The sequence below is a fragment of the Somniosus microcephalus genome, chromosome 27, assembly GCF_052327205.1.
Source record: "Somniosus microcephalus isolate GS21.2 chromosome 27, FLI_Smic_1.0, whole genome shotgun sequence".
Taxonomy (NCBI): domain Eukaryota; kingdom Metazoa; phylum Chordata; class Chondrichthyes; order Squaliformes; family Somniosidae; genus Somniosus; species Somniosus microcephalus.
The window spans coordinates 17,932,680-17,955,058 of NC_141013.1; the positions used below are offsets into that span (position 1 = coordinate 17,932,680).

Below are 22,379 nucleotides of genomic sequence, written 5' to 3' on the forward strand. Positions count from 1 at the left end.
CCTCTACTTTAATCTGACTGCTTCCTCCCAGCCCCCCATGTTCCCCCACCGGGGTCGGGATTGTATCGGGAATGTTGCTCATCCTCCATGTTATTAGTTCTATAGGTGCAATAATTAAACCAAGTACAAACCATTACTTTGAAGAAATTGTTCTCACTGCAGCCTTCGAGAGTCACAAATCTTCCCCACTACCATACAGCACAAAAGTTGCGCCCTCTGATCAATCCTCAGGTCTTTTAGATGGAGTCAGTCTGTACCCATGAGTACATATCAAAAGACACCTGGTTACTCCAGGCTGGGTTGCTGGGGAGCCCAAACGCACCAGTATCTTGTGCACAGGTCAAATCCAACAGTGCTACATCATTCACCTTTAACTTGTCCTTGTTCAGACTGATGCAAGGACCTGCAGGATTGCTAATCCATCTAATCTTTTTTTCACCTTGTAATCATAAAGTGGGACCATTGTTCAGGTTTTCAGAGGATTGGATTTAGATCTCTTGAATCTCTTAATGCTTCAAATGCTAAAAGAACATAAAATTCTGTTGGCCTATTTTCGATGGCCTATTTTCAACAACCAATAAAGTATAAAACTGAAAACTTCTGAAATTTTGTTACCTATCGAAACTGATTTTTGTTTTATACATTAACCTATGTCACAGCAACAGCTGGCACGAAAACCGGCAAGACGCTCCGCACAAGTAAATGCTGCCCGAGAACAGATGTAAAACCTACAAAAATGCCGTCAAAAGCTCTTCTTTAACACTGCTCCCAGAGTAAATGAACTAACCATTTTTGATAACCTTTTAATCTCTCTCGCACCGCCCCCCCCTCCAGGTCAGGCTTGAGTTTTGCTGTGCCAATGTCCTGCTCACTTTGCATGATACTGAATTACTTTGCAGAATGATACATACAAAGAAACATTCTGTTGTTTTAAGCATTATGGCCTAGAAATTGGGTATAGCCCCGCTTGAGGCGTTAGAACTGGCGCTGCGCAAAGTTTATAGCCAGACGAAACTTATCGCTGCCTGGCGCGATATTGGGTTGCATCGCCCCTAAAGGGGATTGAGGCGCGAATTCAGGCGTTACACAGGACTCCTAAGGCACTAAACTTCCGGCGCAACCCAATATCGGAGCAGACGGGCGCAGCGCAGGTGCTCTCAATTACTGATGACCACGAGACTTCCAGGCGCCGGCCAGCTCTTAAAGGGGTGGGTCAGTCAGCTTCAGCATCCACACTCTTCGCCTTGCAGGCCTCAGAATCGGCGCAGGCCCTTCTCTGGCGCTAAAAACTTGGACCAGATGGAGAAGGTGAGAGAGAGAGCAGAGCGCTTCACCAATGAGGCTCTGGAGCAATTGGTGGCCGCAGTGGAGCGCCGGCGAGATGTTCTCTACCCAAACAATGGCACGAAGCCGAATCATAAGGACTACCGACGAGCTTGGAGGGATGTATGCCAGAGGGTCAACTCCAGCAGCACGGTGACCAGGAGCCCTGTCCAACACAGAAAGAAATTCAACGACCTCACTCGGGTCGTGAGGGTGAGTGTTGTTTCTGCAAACTTCTGCATCCCTTCATTTGCACCTGACTTTTTGGCTACAGGGTGGGCTGTGCCCCATTGGCCATCTGCCAGCAAGCACCCATGGCCCTTTCTGGGCACACACATGCACATTTGACTCAAGGCGTCATGTAAGGGCTCTTGCACCATGGGGGGCATGAGATGATCACTCAGGGCAACATGTAACATAACTTCCCCTCCTTTCCCCTGCAGTCCAAGCTGGCGAGGATTGGCAAAGACCAGCTTCGCACCGGTGGAGGACCTCCACAAGTGGTCACTCTCACGGATCTCGAGGAGAGAGTCCACCAGATTCTTGGAGGACGTCTGAGTGGTCCTGTAACCACTGCAGCTGCCGACCCCATTGTCGACAGCGATGGTAAGGTTCTCACCTTTTACAACTGTCTCCTTCCACTTGTTCCCCCCGCCAGCATGCTTTCTCACTGTGGACCCATGTCATAGCCTTGCCGCAATCTGGCATCCCTTGCTGCCAAGCTGTCCTTTTGCTAAAGCCACTCTTCCACCTCCCTGCTTTCAGATGCTGCATCACCAGCTCGGGAGCCGGGCCCTCAAGCTGCCAGTGCCAGTGCCTCCGAAAGCTCAATGAGAAAATTACTGTCCAACAGAAGGTCAGCAACTCTCTCCAGCAACGATCAGAATGGCCAGCCCAAATGGCTGCAGCTTTTATACTAGTGCTGTCCCCTTTAAATAGCGCCCCCCGAGTCCGAGAAGGGCCTGGGAACGCTCCATCCAACTGTCACTAATAGCACTAGGCGAAAAGGTTGCGGGCGCCACCGAATATCCAGTCCGGGGCACCAAAAAGGCGTTGCACACTGAAATGACGTCATGATCTGCCTGCGCCCATGGGCGAGTGAAAAGAGTTAGCGCCGGCGCTAAACGGATACTCAATATGGGAGGTGGCGCTATATTCACTGCGCCCGCCCGAAAATTGGGTAACGCCCCAATTCTTGGGCTCTTTAGGCGCTAATCGCTGGCGCTACCAGCTGAATTTCTAGGCCTATATGTCTTTATATAAACTAGACTACACAAACAAAATTAACTGCTAGTTTTAACCTTGATGATTCATTGTTATAATTTTAGGGAAAGACTATACACATATATTCTTGCTTAATAAAAGCAAATATATACATGAAATACAAGCAGAAAATTGGCAACGCCACTTGAAATTCTTTGAAATTTGAACCTCAGTGGTAATTACCTACCTTTGGTATTGTGTTCCTCATTCATTGAAGCTTAACATACATCAGAGGATAGATCCATTGTTCAATTAAAATAAAACTACAAGAGCAGAGCCCCTGCCAGAATTTTGCTTTCTGTAGATGTGCCAGAGCCACATACATGGTTGTCCCCGGTTCCCACACTGTGCAAGAAATCCAGGCCTAGAACAACCCTTGGTTCTAGGATAGAGGCAAACTTCAGAGTGAATCAAACTTTACAGTGTGGAATAATTTTTCAAATTTAATAAAACTTTTAATCACTGAGTCTGTTTGTATTATGTACGTGGAGGTTAATCAAAGAATGAATACCAAAAGGTGGATAATCTAACCTCTCCCTTGCTTATCCTCCACAAACATCAAGATAATAATGGCTCTGTATCGGTAACAGAAAAAAAGTAATGGCCTATTTACCGTCTGATCATTTTAAAATTTATTCTAGGAACTGAAGCTTAAAATGGATTCTTTAGATTATGTTCCAAACAATGTTTAGTAGAGCATGAGAATGGCTATGATTGGCCACCTTACAGATAGCTCTCTTGATGGATCAAGCAGGCAAGGCTTTTACTTTATGTGGCGGTTGTTGACACAGTCAACTCAGGATATGACCCATGTTACATGACCTATTTAGCAATTCTACAAATAAATATCTTCAACTGAAGTTGTACAGGTATTACCAAATTTAAGTAGCAATTGTCTAGATTGAGGCAGATCGTTAGTTTACAGTGAAACGCTGCTGTCAAGAATGGAAGAAAAAGAACTCAGTTGACCTGCAGCTGTTGTGCTTTTATAATGTCCCAGCAAAGAATGATGACGTGGCTGCTGTGAGGCTTAGTCAGCAAGGGATTTTGCAAGGACACAGTCCCCGTGATGTTGCTCGTTTGATGATGGGCCTAACCTGATGTATATGGAGCATAAGTAATTGAGATATAAAAACAAGTTTTATTCACGACAGATTTTCAATTCAGTGTGAATAAATTATAGTCATATTTGTTTCACTTTTTATTTGATAAATGTATATGAAGATGAATCAATCCTTTCAATATCATGCAGAATCACTGAAGCATGCACAACAGATAGATCTGCAGGGATATGAGTAGCAATTGTATATTGCACACAAGTGATTTCCAGATTATTGTTCTATTTAGTATCATCTTTTGCTGTATAGCATTTGTTGACAATGTGGGCCGATGACCTGCTTCCAAGCTTCTCGAAATTGTTATTTTTATTTAATCTACTAGTTCATGATTTTCAACGTCTCTGGGCAAGCATCTTGCTTGCACCTGATCTCCTGAGTTGTTGGTCTGTGAAACGGTAAGGATATTGCTGCAGTACATTGATGCTATGTCTATTTTTTTCCCCATTCAATAGACATGATAAAAAAAAACAGCTCTATACAAAGGCAAATTAACTTACTTGCAAACAGAATCGGTTATTCTTTATCACCCCTTTCCCAATAATTTTGCAAAACATTAATGAACTAGGGACACCAGCATTTCCATTCAGTTCAATTCAACACCATGAACTATAAAAGTCTAAAAATGATCAACCGATGGGTTCAGAAAGATGGTAAAATACTAACCCCGAGGTGTTAGAGAGGCCTGTTTTTCCACTTCTGTTTGCTGCCTCAGACTAGCTGGAATATTGTTGTAAATACGCTTGTAATGGTTGTACACAGCAACTGAAAGCACTTTCTTAGCATAGGACTGACCAACAACGTATTTGTCGAGATAACTGTATATCTGAAACAAAATTAAAATCAGACTATGTTGAGAATATTTCATCAGCAAGGAGACTTTTGAACATTAGCATGTGGTGAGGTGCAAGCATACAAGGCAGTAATAACATACTTAAAAAATGAACACATAAAACTAGAAGTGAGTCACATAAGGATGGAGTAAAATAGTTCAATAAAAGTACAGTATAAATGAATAAGTAGCAATCCAGGACACATACACGCACAAGTTGAATGTTTTGGTATAACAAAGATGTCATCGAGTATATTGGTACAAATATCAAATCAAATCAACTTTTATTGTCATTGTAGTGCACAAGTTCAGTACAACGAAATGTAGGCTTGCGGCTCCCGAGAGTGTACATTTGGATTAAGACATTTAAACATTCAACATACATTTGGCTTGTAGTATATTAACATAAATATAACCATAATAAAGTGCATTGGCAGATGTGCAGGCTTTAGGGTTTATTTGTGGAGTTCAGTAGGATGACAGCCCTGGGAAAGAAGCTGTTCCTAAATCTGGTCGTACGGGTGCGAATGCATCTGTAGCGTGGAGCTACATATACCATGGTGCGTGGAGAGGAATCACACTTAATCCAGTATATTTTAAAGCTGTGATTTGCCTAACTCAGCCCCTCAGATTACAACCAGTATCATCACTTCACACTATGATTATATAACTGAAAAGGCTGTCTTCCGGGCAGCAGTTTCCAGCCTGTTCTTGGTTAGAGAACGCTCATGAGGGGAACAAAATAGTGGTCATGTCCAAGGCCAATGTAATGTGATTAGTGTGGTTGAGCCTGCAATAAAAAGGACAATTTGGCCACTCTAAAACAACAGCTTCTCCAGATAAATGACAGCCAGTTGGAGATGGTCCAGATATCTCTTTTCCATCCAGGAACCCTACATGGCAAGTCTCCTTTTTGTTTAAATTGACAGAGTGGACCATTAAAAAAAAAATTGTTACCAATTTCCTCCACCATTTTTCCACTCTTTTCCTGAAAACATTTGTTGAGGTACATTTCCATGAGATCCCGACACCCTCCAGTACTTTGCCCAAGTGATTATTCATACAAGTGGACCTCCCATACTGTTGCTCTTGGGAAGTCTTAAATCTGGATTATAGTTGTAAATGTTTAGTTGCTAAATTGGCCTTTGCCTTTAAGACCAATTCTGTAAATAGGCAAATCCAGCTAATTATAAACTGTTGAGGTCAATCAGGGAACAGTTGCAACTGTATTCTTTCGCTCTTTCTAAAAATAAGATTGTTTGTCATCTGTAATAAAGGGCAACATCTGGACTGTGGCAGATGTGTCCTAGATGCAAGACATTTTATTAAATGTACACATACACTTACATACTGTACTTACTCATTCGTGGATCACCCATGGCATTGCACAGAGGAAGTCAATAGGTCAAATGATTTAAATGTCAGATTTACTGCTGCACACTGCTTAACACAATGTGATCATATGGTTGAAGGATATCGGCCCAGAAATTCGGGTCCCAACGCGCGAGTACACACTGGGTACTCACGCGTAGGCCCAACGAAAGTGCCGGTTTCATGCATGCACTGTGCATGCGCGGGAAACCGGCACTTCTGTTCCCCCGAAAGGAGGAGTTGACCGGTGGAACGCGTGTGCCGGAGAGGCAGCACGTGTGCATCGAACTTACGTTTTTTTTTGCAGGTTTCTCTGGGAGGGTAAGTCTCCAGCAGTTACACTTTTAAAAAGCAGGTGCAAGGCCTGCTTTTAACAAGGTAAGTGATGAATTAATTAAAATTAAAACATTTTTTCCACAGGTTTATTATTTTTAAATACTTTAAAGAAAGGTAAGTTTATTTTTAGCCCCGTTAGAAAATGTAATTAATTTTTTCAAAAATTTAAATTATTGTTTAGTTATTTCATGTAATTTATAGTTATTTTAAAAATGTGATTTAAAAAAAAATTATTTGAAGTTTTAGTGATGTTTTGGGGCTTATAGTATTTATAGGTTTGACAGCTCTTCCTGTCAAACTTATGAATGAAGCATTCCCTGCTACCATTGGCTCTCCATGGCCCACGTGATCCCAGGGGACGCTTCGAACTAACTACGCCCCTGGGATACGCAAGCACTGCACGCCGGCAGTTGGAGGAGGCCCAGGATCGGAATCCCATGCGGGCCCACAGCTCAACGGCCGGCGCGCTAGCTAAGTGCAGGTCGGGGGCTTGCAACCGCGGGAAGCCTCCGACCCGAATTTCTGGGCCAATAATTATTAAAACTACATTCTATGCACACACTTTCATCATATGAAAACAAGAAAACCTATGCACTCATCAGAAAATGGGAACTGCAAGATTCAGGGTAACCCTTAGCTTGCTTTAGTTCTCCAAGTCAGAACATTGTGGCTTAAGCCCCACTACAGTTCATAATCTAAGTCGACACTTCTGTACAGTACTGAGGGAGCGCTGCAATAAGGAAACGCCAACATCTCTTCAATCCAAATGAACAGCTGTAATGTTGTCTCTCAAGTTCTGTCTGAATATCAGTGTCATCTCAGTTTGGCAACCCTTCTTACCCTGTGGAATGTTACTAGAGAGCAATTTGTAGCAATCCCATTACAATTATACTACAGTACATGCATATATTTTACCTTTTTTGGAGGTGGTGGTGGTTTCTGTTGGAACGCTAACTTCACAGCTTCTGCCGCTGATTCTGGCTCTTTGTTCAAGCTCTTCTTGGAGTCTGCTTCAGACAGTACCACAAAAAAATGGTGGCACTTTTCACATTTCACAAAGCGAGTTGAAGCTGAAGATAAAATAATAAGACATCCTAAAACATGTTTCTAGAACATCAACTTTGTCGGTCAGCTTCAATTTGTGTAACATTAAAATTTGCTGAATATTGTAAGATGTAGGAGAAGCAAGTCAACTATCATTATTTGTTTCCAGGTTTTTGACCAGCTTCAACATTTTAGTTTCCGTTTCATCAAGAAGTTACCAGACCCCCAGTTTTCCCAAATTTAATAAATGCCTGTCAGTCTTAATTTGGAAAACTACTTCTCAGTTTAACAGGAGAGAAACTAGGAACAGAATCATATCCAGCCTCACATAGAATAGAAATGGCTATATGGCAACATTGTCAGGAGAGAGAGAGAGAGAAATTACTTCCAACATGTAATATCTGTAACTGAGCAATACAGGAAGAAGGCACCCTCCAAATATCAAGCAAATCCCCACCTCTTCAGATTGAGATCTCCTAACTGACAGGCCAATGCTCCACAATTGGCATCTCCACTGCATCAATGACTGCATTTTTATATTCAGGTTGATTCTCACAGAACACAAACAATTCCTCCCTGTAAAAAGATATTTCAGCTTTAACTCTCATCAACACAGACCTAGATTTAAGATTCAATAAAAAGAAAATTGTGGGGTCAGTATAAAAGCTTAAAAACTTCTTCTCACAGCTCCATTTTCTCCTAGTGAAAGACCCCCCTCCCCTCGCAGAGGGGAGGACGAGCACTCCCAGTCACCTGCCAACAAAGCTCTGGGCTGACAACTCACTGATGGGCTATGTGTAACTTTCTCCTGGATTCCATCACCCTTCGATGGATAGGCACTAGTATCCATTTAACACCTCCCCATAGCAGTGTTTGCCATTGGCAATGGGGGGTGGTGGGGGAAGAGAGGGGGAAAGACTATCAAATTCATGTTCCTACAACTTCAATGTGCTACACCACCATGCCAATGCTCGACACCAAACCTTTTTTTATATAAAAGTTTTTGTAAACTATCTTTATTTCAGACAAATGTCATACACATCTAGTATCTTTACAAACTAGTGAATCTAAATGACATACATCACCATAAGGAAATGCATTATTAAGTATCGCTGACCCACACAATTAATAGTAAGACTATTGACAGAAATTATACTGCCAGCCTTGCTACATAATACAACAAAATGTTGCTGTGACCTTGTTACTTTGTACAGAATGCATAATTCAATTTCTCATGAAACTAGCTCCGGATCTGTAAGATTTCTCGCTTATTGCAATATCATTGCGTTCGGAACTAACTGTGCCTAGCCTCTTGAAAGGCCCATTATGTGAGAAACTACCAATCATTTAAAAAATAACAACCTGACCTTGCATTGTTAACGTTACCACTTTTATTAAACACAATAAAAGTTTAAGAGCCACCCATTGGTAACCAAGTACAAATTAATTTGTATTCAACGGCTTTCAAAAGTTTGCACAATGACAGAGTTTTGAAAGTTCAGTTCTAATTCAATCTGAACTTAGTAAATGGTTATTTTAATTCTATTATGTAAAAGCTGATCCACAAAACATGGGGTATATAATTCATTAGGTCCGATCTTACCACTAGATATGACCAGTATTCAACACAATGGTTAGTATAGTACGTAAATAATGCCAGTTGTTGTGGTTACAAAATTTGTTGCAAAGTCCAAATATTTCACAAACAACTTTTGGTCCAATTTCCCTTTCAAATTACCAACAATGCTACGCTTGAACTCGTGCATCAGGGAATTCGTTAATTTTTGACCAGCAGCTGAAAGTGATCATGACCTCTGCAAGTTGGGATTTTAAGTAATGGGTATATTCAACTTCATAAACCTTAAAACCTTGTCGAAAGCTTTTTTCTCCCTTTAGAAGGGAACTATCGTAATTGAGCTGACCACTATAAAGGGCTGGTTGCAAATCAGCAAACAACTTCTATATCTAAAGGTAAGTAATCATTACTCTTCAAATCAATAACCATCTCCATGTTGATATATGGAACTTGGAAAATCAGAGACACACGTAGAATCATAGAATGGTTACAGCACAGGAGGCCACTCGGCCCGTCGAGCCCGTGCCGACTCTCTGCAAGAGCACTTCAGCTAATCCCAACTCCCCCGCCCTTTCCCCGTAGCCCTGCAATTTATTTTCCTTCAGATACTTATCCAATTCGCCTTTGAAAGCCACAATCGAGTCTGCCTCCACCATCGTTTCAGGCAGTGCATTCCAGTTCCTAACCACTTGCTGCGTATAAGTTTTTTCTTGCGTTGCCTTTGGTTATTCTGCCAATCACCTTAATCTGTGCCCTCTGGTTCTCGACCCTTCCACCAATGGGAACAGTTTCTCTATCTACTCTGTCCAGACCCATCATGATTTTGAACACCTCTATCAAATCTCCTCTCAACCTTCTCTACTCGAAGGAGAACGATCCCAGCTTCTCCAGTCTATCCACGAAACTGAAGTCCCTCATCCCTGGAACCATTCTTGTAAATCTTTTCTGCAACCCCTCTAAAGGACTTCACATCCTTCCTAAAGTGTGGTGCCCAGAATTGGACACAATACTCCAGTTGAGTTTGAACCAGTGTTTTATAAAGGTTCATCATAACTTCCTTGCTTTTGTACTCTGCCTCTATTTATGAAGCCCAGGATCCCGTATGCTTTAACTGCTTTCTCAACCTGCCCTGCCACCTTCAATGATTTGTGCACTTATACCCCCAGGTCTCTCTGTTCCTGCACCCCTTTTAGAATTGTACTCTTTAGTTTATATGTCCTCTCCTCATTCTTCCTACCACAATGTATCACTTCGCACTTTTCTGCTTTAAATTTCATCTGCTACGTGTTCGCCCATTCCACCAGCCTGTCTAGGTCTTCCTGAAGTCTATCACTACCCTCCTCACTGAATTTCAGAGTGTAGCGCCGGGGAGCTAAAGGCATGGACCGTCAATGGTGGGTGAAGGAAAGGGGGGATACACAAGAAGCTGGAGTCAGGCCATTGTTTGGGGTGGGGGGGGGGGGGGGTGGTGTTGGAAGGAGGTTACCAAGAAAGGGAAGGATGAGGTCATCGAGGGATTTAAACACAAGGGTGAGAATTTTATTTTGTGCGTGTTGGGGGAACACGAGCCAATGTAGGTCAGCAAGAACAGGGTAATGTACAAGCGGGACTTGGTGTGGGACATGATATAGGCAACGTAGATTTGGATGAGATGAAGTTAACAAATGGGAGACTGGTCAAGAGAGCACTGAAGTGATTGAGCCTGGAGGTGTCTTTGTGATGGAGAGACTATGGGCTGGATTTTCATTGAGGAGGCGTGTAGGAGGCGGGACTACAACTTTCGGGGTTGTAGTCCTGCCTCCATCGAGTTGTGACCAACCCACGCGATTTTCACTTGATTGACCTTGTTGAGCCCGCTAGGCGGGCTCAGCAGGCCAATTAAGGGCCAACCGGCAACAGGTGACATCACAGATTGACATTTCATCTGTGAAGACCTTTTGACAGATGAAATATCAGCATTTCACAGCTGTTTGAAGCTGTCAAACACTGACAATCTGTACTCCAAGTTAATTCCTTCCTCTCAGGCTGATTTAGAGATCTCTCCAGAACAGAAAGCTGAATGCTGCAACTTTTGACAGCTCGCGGCCATTCTGCTTTCTCTGCCGGTGAGATAAGGGACTCCTGAGACCTGAAGGAAGGAAGGCTGTAAAGGTAAGTAAATGTAAGTAAAACTTCTTTAAACACTTTACACACACCAAACACACTTACCTCTTCACTCATGCACCCATCACTCACCTGAACACCGGACATCTCGAACCCTCCAAGTCCTTCAGCCCGACGGCCCATCTCGCTAACTTGGCGTGGTTTGGAGCCGTCGGGAATCCCACACTTCAGCAATAAAAATAGGGATTAGGCTAAAAACTGCCTGTTAACAGGCAGTTAATTGGCACTAATCCCCTTCCCGCCTCGGGGAGGCGAGTCCCAGCACAGGTTGGGTATCTGCCTCCTTTGAAACTGGCATGGAGGCGGGTTGGGGAGGGATGGGTTCGTGCCTGCTGATTGAGATTTTAACCCCCTACACGCCTCCAATTCCGACTCCACGGCCCAATGAAAATCCTGCCCTATGAGGCCATCAGCTCGGGGTTAAATAGGATGCCGAGATTGCTAGCGGGCGACTTCAACCCGAGATACTGGCCAGGAGGAGGATGGAATCGGTGGTGAGGTAACAGAGTTTGTGGCGGGGACTGAAGATGATGGCTTCAATCTTCCCAACGTTTAGCTGGAGGAAATTGCGACTCACACAAGACGTGATGTTGGACAAGTAGTTTGACAGCAAAGAGGCAGTGAAAATGTTGAGCAAGATGGTGAAGAGGTAGAGCTGGATATCATCAAAGTACATGTGGGAACCAACCCCATGTCTGCATATGGTATCACCAAGGGACAGCATGTAGATGCGCAAAAGGAGTGAGCCAATCATGGAACTTTGAGGGACTGCTGAGGTGACTGTGTTAGTTAAAAGTGAAACCAACCAAGGACAATCCTACCAAGCTGGACAGCAGAGGGGAGGCATTGCAAGGTGTGGTTCAATGTGTCAAAAGCTGTAGAGAAGTTGAGGAGGAAGAAGAGACATAATGTACCACTGTCACAGAAACACGACTTTTATTAGAATTGTTTCAGTGCTGCGGGGAGGACAAAAGCCTGATTGGAGGGATTCAAACAAAGAATTGTGGGAGAGATGGGCATGAATGTAGGAAGTGAGGTGTTGAAGACTTGAGAGTGGAAAGTGAGGTCGGCGATGCTGTTGTAGATTGCAAGGGCGGAAGGGTCGATGGTGGGGGGTAATGACATTGCTCTTGAAAGGGAAGAGAACAGTACTCGAGAGAGGGAACCATTTACAGGAAACTTTCTGCTATCCGGCACCAACGGGACCGAGCTGGTGCCGTTAGATCAAAACTGCCGTAGAAACCAGCGCTAATGTTAAAACATACGAGCTCCGTGTAAAGCAACAAACCCTGTTGCTTAGCAACAGCTTCAAAACAGTCGGCGCAGCTTGCAAGCGTCTAGCTGAAGCTGTTGCTTAGCTACAGAGACGCTTGCAGAACCAGGACTGGAGAAAAGAAGCAACGAAAAGAAAAAAAATTATCTGAACCGACTCCTGAATTTTGCCGGTAGATAGAGCTTTCCGGACATTTAACCTCCGGATAAACGAAAGTTTCCTGTACAATGTCAGCTAGCATGAGGGCCAGTTAGGAAAGTTGGACCGTCGATAGTTTTGAAGAAATGGGATTGAGGGAGCAATGGGTGGGAGAGGGGCCTTCATATTACTAGAATAAAAACCCTACAAACAGAAGAAAGAAGTAATGTGGTGTTTCCAAATAGAGTGAACACCAATATGCCTTCCAGTGATAAACCTTATTGATCACAGAATCACAGAAACCCCACAGTGCAGATAGAGGCCATTTCGGCCCATCGAGCCTGCACCGACACATATCCCACCCGGTCCCCGTAACCCCTACACCAACACATATCCCACCCTATCCCCGTAACCCCATGTATTTAATCCCCCTAACACTAAGGATCAATTTATCATAGCCAATCAACCTAACCCGCACATCTTTGGACTGTGGGAGGAAACCGGAGCACCCGGAGAAAACCCACGCAAACACGGGGAGAATGTGCAAACTCCACACAGACAGTCACCCGAGGCCGGATTCGAACCCGGGTCCCTGGCGCTGTGAGGCAACAGTGCTAACCACTATGCCACCGTGCTGCACATAAGCTGATCAGTACCTAAAGAAAAAGTTAGGTCTATATATTACTTACAAACAAAGGTCTCCACATGAGTGCATGGGTCACCACACTTTGGGCAGCGCAGCTGGTTTCCACCTTTCCCAGAACCACCTGATCCTGATGTTCGCTTGCTGCTCCCTTCACTGACAGGCTTCTGCAAACATTTGAGTAGGTCAATCTCAGTGATTACAAATTCTAGTTTAAACATTGATCACTCCATTGGCGAGTTTGGGCCACGTTTAAAGCAGTGACTGTTGCACAAGTTCCATAACGTTATAAATTTGATTGTACAAAATAAGTATCAACAACAACAACTTGTACTTATATAAGAACATAAGAACATAAGAAATAGGAGCAGGAGTAGGCCAATCGGCCCCTCGAGCCTGCTCCACCATTCAATAAGATCATGGCTGATCTGATCCTAACCTCAAATCTTCTATCACTCTGCATCCACCCGAACCCATGTGATCTCCCGGGAGAGGCGAAAAACCAGATAAAGACCCAATGGCCAATTTGGGAGAAAAAAATCTGGGAAATTCCTCTCCGACCCATCTAGGCGATCGAAATTCTTCCAGGAGATCACTCTGTCCCTATATTTTCTACAGTACTTACCTTCTGTAAAGGCGATCTCCACCCCAGCCAGGAACAGGAATAAAACCATCTCCTGAAATCTAACAGAATTAGAACACAGTAGGAGCAGAACAAGGCTACACGGCCCCTGGGCCCGCTCCACTACCCACAGGGCCATGACCATTCCGAACCCAGACTCATGTCCAATTTCCTGCCCGCTCCCCGTAACCCTTTATTCCCTTTACTTCTAGGAAACTATCTATTTCTGTTTTAAATTTATTTAATGATGTAGCTTCCACAGCTTTCTGGGGCAGCAAATTCCACAAACCTACCACCCTCTGAGTGAAGAAGTTTCTCCTCATCTCAGTTTTGAATGAGCAGCCCCTTATTTTAAGATTATGCCCCCTAGTTCTAGTTTCACCCATCATTGGGAACATCCTCACCGCATCCACCCGATCAAGCCCCTTCACAATCTTATATGTTTCAATAAGATCGCCTCTCATTCTTCTGAACTCCAATGAGTAGAGTCCCAATCTACTCAACCTCTCCTCATATGACCACCCCCTCATCCCCGGGATTAACCGAGTGAACCTTCTTTGTACTGACTCGAGAGCAAGTATGTCTTTTCTTAAGTATGGACACCAAAACTGTATGCAGTATTCCAGGTGCGGCCTCACCAATACCTTGTACAACTGCAGCAATAACCTCCCTGTTTTTATATTCCAACCCCCTAGCAATAAAAGCCAACATTCCATTGGCCTTCTTAATCACTTGCTGCACCTGCATACTAACTTTTTGAGTTTCGTGCACCAGGACCCCCAGATCCCTTTGTACTACAGTACTTTCCAGTTTCTTGCCATTAAGATAATAACTTGCTCTATGATTTTTCCTGCCAAAGTGCATAACCTCACACTTTCCAGTATTGTATTCCATCTGCCAAATCTCTGCCCACTTACTTAGCCTGTCTATGTCCCTTTGCAGGTTTTTTATGTCCTCCTCACTCACTACTTTCCCTCCCATCTTTGTATCATCTGCAAACTTTGATATGTTACACTCGGTCCCCTCCTCCAAATCGTTAATATAGATTGTAAAGAGTTGGGGACCCAGCACTGACCCCTGCGGAACACCACTAGTTACTGGTTGCCAATCTGAGAACGAACCATTTATCCCAACTCTCTGCTTTCTGTTAGAGAGCCAATCCTCCACCCACGCCAGAATATTACCCCCAATCCCGTGATTTTTTATCTTGAGCAATAATCTTTTGTGTGGCACCTTGTCAAATGCCTTTTGGAAGTCTAAATACACTACGTCCACTGGTTCCCCTTTATCCACCCTGTATGTTACTTCCTCAAAAAACTCAAGCAAATTTGTTAAACATGACTTCCCCTTCATGAAACCATGCTGAGTTTGCCCTATTAAATTATGTTTATCCAAATGTCCCGTTACTGTCTCCTTAATAATGGACTCTAACATTTTACCAACCACAGATGTTAGGCTAACAGGTCTATAGTTTCCAGCCTTCTGCCTACTACCCTTTTTAAATAAGGGTGTTACATTAGCAGTTTTCCAATCTGCCGGGACCTTTGCTGAGTCCAGTGAGTTTTGGAAAATTATTACCAATGCATCCACAATCCCTACCGCTACTTCCCTCAAGACCCTGGGATGCAAGCCATCAGGTCCAGGGGATTTATCCGCCTAGAGTCCCATTATTTTACCAAGTACCACTTCCTTAGTGATTTTAATCGTATTTAGTTCCTCCCCCCCTAGAGCCCCCTGTTTGTCCAGTGTTGGGATATTCTTAGTGTCCTCTACTGTAAAGACTGATACAAAATAATTGTTCAGTGTTTTTGCCATCTCCATGTTTCCCACCATTAATTTCCCGGTCTCATCCTCTAAGGGACCAACATTTACTTTAGCCACCCTTTTTCTTTTTATATAACTATAGAAACTTTTACTGTCTGTTTTTATATTTTTTGCTAATTTACTTTCATAATCTATCTTCCCTTTCTTAATCAATCTTTTTGTTATTTTTTGCTGTCTTTTAAAGACTTCCCAATCTTCCATCCTCCCACTAGATTTGGCTACCTTATATGCCCTTGTTTTTAGTCGGATACTATCCTTAATTACTTTACTTAGCCACGGATGGCTATCTTTTCTTTTACACCCTTTTTTCCTCAGTGGAATATATTTTTTTTGGAAGTTGTAAAATAACTCCTTAAATGTACACCACTGGTCATGTACCGTCTTACCCTTTAATCTATTTTCCCAGTCCACTCTAATTAATTCCGCTCTCATACCTTCATAGTCTCCTTTATTCAAGCTCAGCACGCTTGTTTGAGATCCAACCTTCTCACCCTCTAATTGAATATGGAACTCAACATAGTAAAACGTCCCAAGGCACTGCACAAAAAATTTGATACCCAGCCACATAAGGAGAAATTAGGGCAGGTGAACAAAAGCTTGGTCTAAGAGGTAGGTTTTAAGGAGTGTCTTAAAGGAGGAAAGAGAGGTAGTGAGGTGGAGAGGTTTAGGCAGGGAATTCCAGAGCTTAGGGCCTAGGTAACAGAAGGCACAGCCAGCAATAGCTGAGCGATTATAATCAGGGATGCTCAGGAGAGCAGAATTAAAGGAGTGCAGATATCTCTTGGGGGGGGGGGGGACTGAAGGAGATTACAGAGATAGATAGGGCCGAGGCCATGGAGGGATTTGAAAACAAGGATGAGAATTTTGAAATCGAGGCGCTGCTTAACTGAGAGCCAATGTAGGTCAGCGAGCACAAGGGTAATGGGCGAACGGGACCTGGTATGAGTTAGGACACGGGCAGCCGATCATTTTAAATGGTACAGGAAACTTTGTGCTATCCGGAGGTGAGCTATCCGGCAATCTGGAGCCACCGGCAAAAATCAGCAGCCGTTTTTTATTCTTTTTGTTTGTTTTTTTTGCTTTGTTTGAACAGTCAAGCTGTGCAAGGTCTGTAGCTATAGCAACAGCTTCAGCTACAGAGCTTGCAGGCCACACCTGAGTGTTTAGAAGCTGTTGCTAAGCAACAGTGTTTGTCGTCAAATACGGAGATAAGAATCTCCGTATCTCTCAACATTAACTCTGGAGAGTACGGCAGTTTTAAGGCAACGGCAGCAGCTCGGTCCCGTGGGTGCCGGATAGCACAAAGTTTCCTGTAGTAACTAAACAGCAGGAAAAACCTAGACATACAATCCATGAGCAAGTTCTGTTCTGTAGAGGCACATCAGTTATGTATCAACAGAGAATAGAAAATAGAATTTCATAATAAAGACAAGTTTCATCAATAACTCAGAAGTTTACCTTGCTGCTATCTCCAGACGTATCTTTAGTACCTCCATCTTTTGAAGCAAGTACAGTAATTGTCTCACAAAATGCTCTTAAAGGAACTTTTCTTCCTCCCTGTGTTTCAAAACTCATCAAGTTTCCCAGAAATGGGAAATGGAACCGTGTAGATGCAAACGCTGAAATAGAAATGCAAATTCGCTATCACACTAAGTAAAACTTCGTACTTCAGTGGCATAAATATTGTTTCTTATTCCCACTTTTCTCTTTTCACAATACAGTACATCATTAGGCACTATCCAACTTGAGTAAATTTTAAAAATGGGCAGCCAACACCTCAAATGACATTGCAGTAATTACTGTGCAAATTATATTCCACGTTTGGTCTCAGTGCAGCTTGACCATCTGCACCCCACTGATACCAAACGTATAGGCTAACGCTGATTTCTGAAAAACAGGCAATTTGGTAGTAAGATTACCATGAATACATAGCCTTATACTGGGAGTATTGTGCATTGGCTGCAACTTAACTGCATCTGGTGCAAAGCTGAACTAGTTCCAAAGGAAAGAGCTATCCCCACAGGAGTACACATGTGCAACTCTACTTCCCCTATTCATGAGCTATATGAGTAGCTATGCCCTTAGCTGCCTGCTTGTGTGCTCAAAAGTGTTCCTAATAATGTACCACTATGTAGCATTAGAGCAAAAAAGTCTTGTAAACCTCACAGTAATGAGATGCCGAAACTCTACTGGCAATAGTATCGGAATCAGTCCTAACTTAAAAATATACCAGCTTTTCCAGCGTTTTCTGTTGTTATTTCAGATTTCCAGCATCCGCGGTATTTTGCTATTGTATTAAAAATATACCAGTCAGTTCAAAGTTACAACGTAGTCTTGAAATTCAGATTTTATGAACCAGCTCTGTTCTTATTGTATCCAGTAGGCATCTCTGCCGGATTACAGCCTCAGAACTCATTTTCAATAAGTCATGTTCAACATGCAAGTACAGCTATAACAATATTCCTGCCTATCTCTACACTGCCCATTAGGTAGGGAGACAGAAAAATGTAGGCTTGATTTTTTTTCCCCTGGCATTGGCCAATCTCTTGCTAACCCAGGAGAAAATGTGAGCGCTGTCTGTGCGCAAAATGACTCCCGTGTTCCTCTACATTACAACAGTGACTATACTTCAAATGTACTTCATTGGCTTTAAAGCGCTTTGGGATGTCCTGAGGTCGTGAAAAGTGCTATATAAATGCAAGTTCTTAATTTCTTGCCTCGAGAAGCTGATGGTGGTCCTTCTCCTAGAACCACTGCAGTTCTAGCGGTGATAGTATTCCCACAATTAGCAAATTTCTGGATATTGACCCAGCATCCAAGTCAGAATGGTCTATGGCTTGGAGAGGAACTTGGAGGTCATGGTGTTCCCATAACATTGCTGCTCTTGTTCTTCTTGGTGGTAGAGGTCACAGGGGAGGGAGATGCTGTCGAAGTAACCTTGATGAATTGTTGCACTGCTTCCTGTAGATTGTACACATATATACTGCAACCACAGAGTGCTGGTGGTGGATATTGAGTCCAGTGGCTGGGGCACAATCAAGCAAACTGCTCTGTCCTGGATGCTATCAAGCTTCGAGTGTTATTGCAGCTACTCCCATCCTGGCATGTAGTGGGTATTCCTGACGTGAATACTCACCTGACTTGAGAGCCTTGTAGATGGTGGAGCGGCTTTGAGGGGTCAGGAGGTGAGTAACTTGTCACTGAGTGCTCAGCCTCTGTCCTGCTTTTGTAGCCACGGTGCTGATATGGACATTCCAGTTCATTATCTGGTCAATGGTGACGCCAGGATGTTGATGGCAGGGAACGCAGTGATGGTCAAGGTCAAGGAGTGGTAGCGGAACTTTCTCTTGTTCAAGATGGTCGTTACCTGGCACTTATTTACTTGCGATCACAATAACCACAAGGTAATTGTAGATGAGGAAGGCCATTCGGCTCATTCGATTCATCCATCCAGAGAGATCCTAATCCCTCTCCCATTGTAGCATCCAATTGTTTCTTAAATGATTCCAGAGTTTTTGTTTCTGGTACTCTATCTGGAAGTTTAACCCATGTATTTGTCACCCTGCATGAAGAAAAATTCCTGATATCTGTCCTGATTTCTAGTTTGGCATGAATGTTACCCACAGACACCCCCTTCTCCATTTCTCATTTTCAATGAACAGGTAGATATTATCAAAAGTGTTTGTATCTTTGGTGATTAAACCACCATCCCAATTTGCAAGACAAGTGGCATCAAGGTCAATGGAGGGAAATAAAGAACTGGACCGCATGCAGGTAAATAATGTCCCACTTTCAGTGTTGAGACGATCAACAACAACTTGTATTTATATAGCGCCTTTAACATAGTAAAACGTCCCAAGGTGCTTCACAGGAGTATTAAAAGACAAAAAATTTGATCAAGTCAGTAACTGTTGACAGTCTGGCATATTATGCCTACTTATCTATTTTTAGACTTTACTCATCAGACTTTTGATTTTGTTGTTATAAACATTAAAAATGAAACAAGTGTTGGATCTATTTTATATTTATGTGCTCAACTCCAAATAATACCATGTGGAAACTTGGTTGGTATGCTGGTATAGGAACCCTGTGGTCTATGGACATTCCACAGGCTGTAGGTTTTGTTAATAAGATGCCGAGGTTGCAAACAGTCGTTTTAACCCGAAACACTGGTTGAGGAGGGGGATGGAATCAGTGGCGAGGTACGGTGTTTGTGGCTGGGGGGGAAAAAAAATTGGCCCGGAATTTACAGTCAGCAATGAAGCGAAATTGTTCGCTGCTGGCCCTGAAGTACACTTCGCGCAAAGATCTTGTGACCAGTGTCGAAAACTTTGGGTTTTCCGACATTCAATTCAAATCAACAAAGTATATGGGGATCCCCTTGTGTGAGCTGCTGTGACATCAACCAGCTGTCTAAGCAACCAATCAAAATGCAGAATTCTCAAAGACAGCAAACAAGGACGTAGGTAAGCTCTTAAAATTCTAACTTTTTTAAAATGAGAGCGCACAAAACAAAGATTGGGGCTCTCACATGGGGAAAAGGCAAACCTGAAATAAAGATGAACAAACTAAAAAAAAATGTTTTTTTAAATTTTTTAAAAAGTTTCTTAACATTTTTGATTTTTATTAAAATGGACAAATTTCACACTGCACAAAATAAAAATTAGTATGTCAGGTCCTTAACCTTTGTTTAGCCGTCAATACGCTGTTAAAACCCCAGTTACACCTAATCCATTTGGGTTTAACTTTTAGTGGGGAATTTAACAGCGCAATTACCGAGGAAGAGCCAACGTTTATGCCAGTTTCCCTGATTTGGCGGGTTACACGGATTGCCAGCTGTGTATGTGTGTGTGCGTATGTGTGTGTGTGTGTGTGTGCGTATGGGGGGGGGTGGGGGAGAGGAGAAGAGGGGGGCACAGCGCAGCCTGTGTCGGAGCAGTTAATGACCAATGACAGGCCACAACTTCAGGACTTCCGCACGCACCATATCCCGGAGTTGTGCTCAGTTTCAAAGGCAGAATGACGGCGAACGCTGTCAGTTTGCTGTTATCCCAACTGCAAATTCCGGGACAATGGCTTCTGTCTTCCCAATGTTTAACAGGAGGTAATTCTGATTCATCCAGGACTGCATGTCGGTTAAGCAGGCTAACAACACAGAAGCAGTAAATGCCTTCAGAGATGCCCCCAAAAATTTGGAAATCCTGATCAAACTTTGCCACCATGATAACACATGGCTGGTCACCACTGCATATATAAGTGACACAATAATGCATTGTGTAATTGCATTACCTAAAAATAAAAAGTTTGCCCAACACTTTTCTTCACAAAAAACAGCGGCCGTCAGTAAAACAGTACAAAGAAACCCACTCCTTAGGGTCAAAAAAAAACCTTGCATTTATATATGGTACTTTCATGACCTCAAGACATCCCAAAACACTTTACAGTTAATGAAGTACCTTTTGAAGTGCAGTGACTGCTGTAATATCGGAAACACAGCAGCAAATTTGCGCACAGCAAGCTCCCACAAACAGCAATGAAATAAATGACCAGATCACCGGTTTGAAGTGTTGGTTGAGGCTTAAATGTTGGCCAGGACAAGGGCGCTGCCATGTTCACCTGAGCGAGCCGGCAAGGGCCTGGTTTAACATCTCATCTGAAAGACGGCATCGCTGACAGTGCGGCACTCCCTCAGCACTGCACTGAAAGTGTCAGCCCAGATGATGTGCTGGAGTGGGGCTTGAATCCACAACTTTTTTTGTGTGGTGGGGGGGGGGGGTGGAGGCTTCAGAGGCGAGAGTGGCCATCACTAACACCCAAAACTACACCGATCAAAAATAAGCCCAGCTCTTACCCAGCCCCGAGGTGGTTATGGACGAGCGGAGGAGCCGTGCCGCCGACGAGCAGGTACACATCACCACGATACAGGACATTGCTGCCTGCAGCCTTTCCCCCCTCCACGACCCCCACTTTGGGCCGGCGCAGGTCTTTCAAAACACACAGCGTTTCTTGGTCCGTCTCTCCCTCCGCACAGCCGAGAGGCCCAGGCGTCTTTAAAACCCACCCACCCTCACACACAAGCCGTCAAAGCTTCCCCCTCAACGCCCTCGACTGAAGGGAATACCCGACGCCGGAGCCGCCCCTAAAAAAAAAATACTTCATAAAACAACAACTAAATAAAAAGAGTGAGAAAGGCTGACGGCGCCCCTCCACCTTCGGTGCAGCAGCGCTGACGCACGGTAACCACGCCGGAAGCGATCGGCCGCGGAGGGTCAGCACTTCCGGTTGACGCCCGCCGGTCGTTGGCGGGCCGCCGCTCGCGCTCCCGCGCTCCCGACATGTTGGAGGCGCAGACGGCGGCAATGATAGCCCGGCACATGGGTAACCCCCCCAGTCATACCCCGCTCGCTGGCTTTTTCGCAGGCATACGTCGAATTAGGTACAAAAACCAAACAAACGAATTCAAGGGAAGAGATTATTTTCCGGGGGAGGGCGGGCGACGGCTTTTTGGTGCTGAGGAGCCAAGCAACAGGTCTCTCTCCCCCAAACTTTAATGTGCCTCTCACATAGAAACATAGAAGATAGGAGCAGGAGTCGGCCATTCAATGAGATCATGGCTGATCATCCAAATTCAGTACCCTGTCCCTACCTTCTCCCCATATCCCTTGATCCCTTTAGCCTTAAGAAATATATCCAACTCCTTCTTGAATATATTTAATGAATGAATTGACCTCCACTGCATTCTGTGGTAGAGAATTCCACAGGTTCACCACTCTCTGGGTGAAGAAATTCCTCCTCATCTCAATTCCTCCTCATCTCTGTCCTAAATGGCCTACCCCTTATCCTTAGACTGACCCCT

General features: G+C 43.8%; 1 protein-coding gene across 3 annotated transcripts in view; it reads right to left on the bottom strand.

Moving 5' to 3' along the window:
- The window catches only part of clpxa (caseinolytic mitochondrial matrix peptidase chaperone subunit Xa), a 46,639-nt gene extending 24,764 nt beyond the window's left edge, over positions 1 to 21,875 (bottom strand). For 2 of the 3 annotated variants that reach the window (XM_085968601.1, XM_085968600.1), the window contains exons 1-5: positions 21,734 to 21,875; positions 16,982 to 17,142; positions 13,124 to 13,244; positions 7,156 to 7,310; positions 4,368 to 4,527 (exon numbers count right to left, since the gene is read on the bottom strand). In XM_085968601.1, coding sequence (XP_085824727.1) covers positions 4,368 to 4,527; positions 7,156 to 7,310; positions 13,124 to 13,244; positions 16,982 to 17,142; positions 21,734 to 21,860 — 724 coding nt within the window. In that variant the 5' untranslated portion in view covers positions 21,861 to 21,875. The other variant, XM_085968602.1, reaches the window with a different exon arrangement.
- Positions 21,876 to 22,379: the final 504 nt, after the last annotated feature.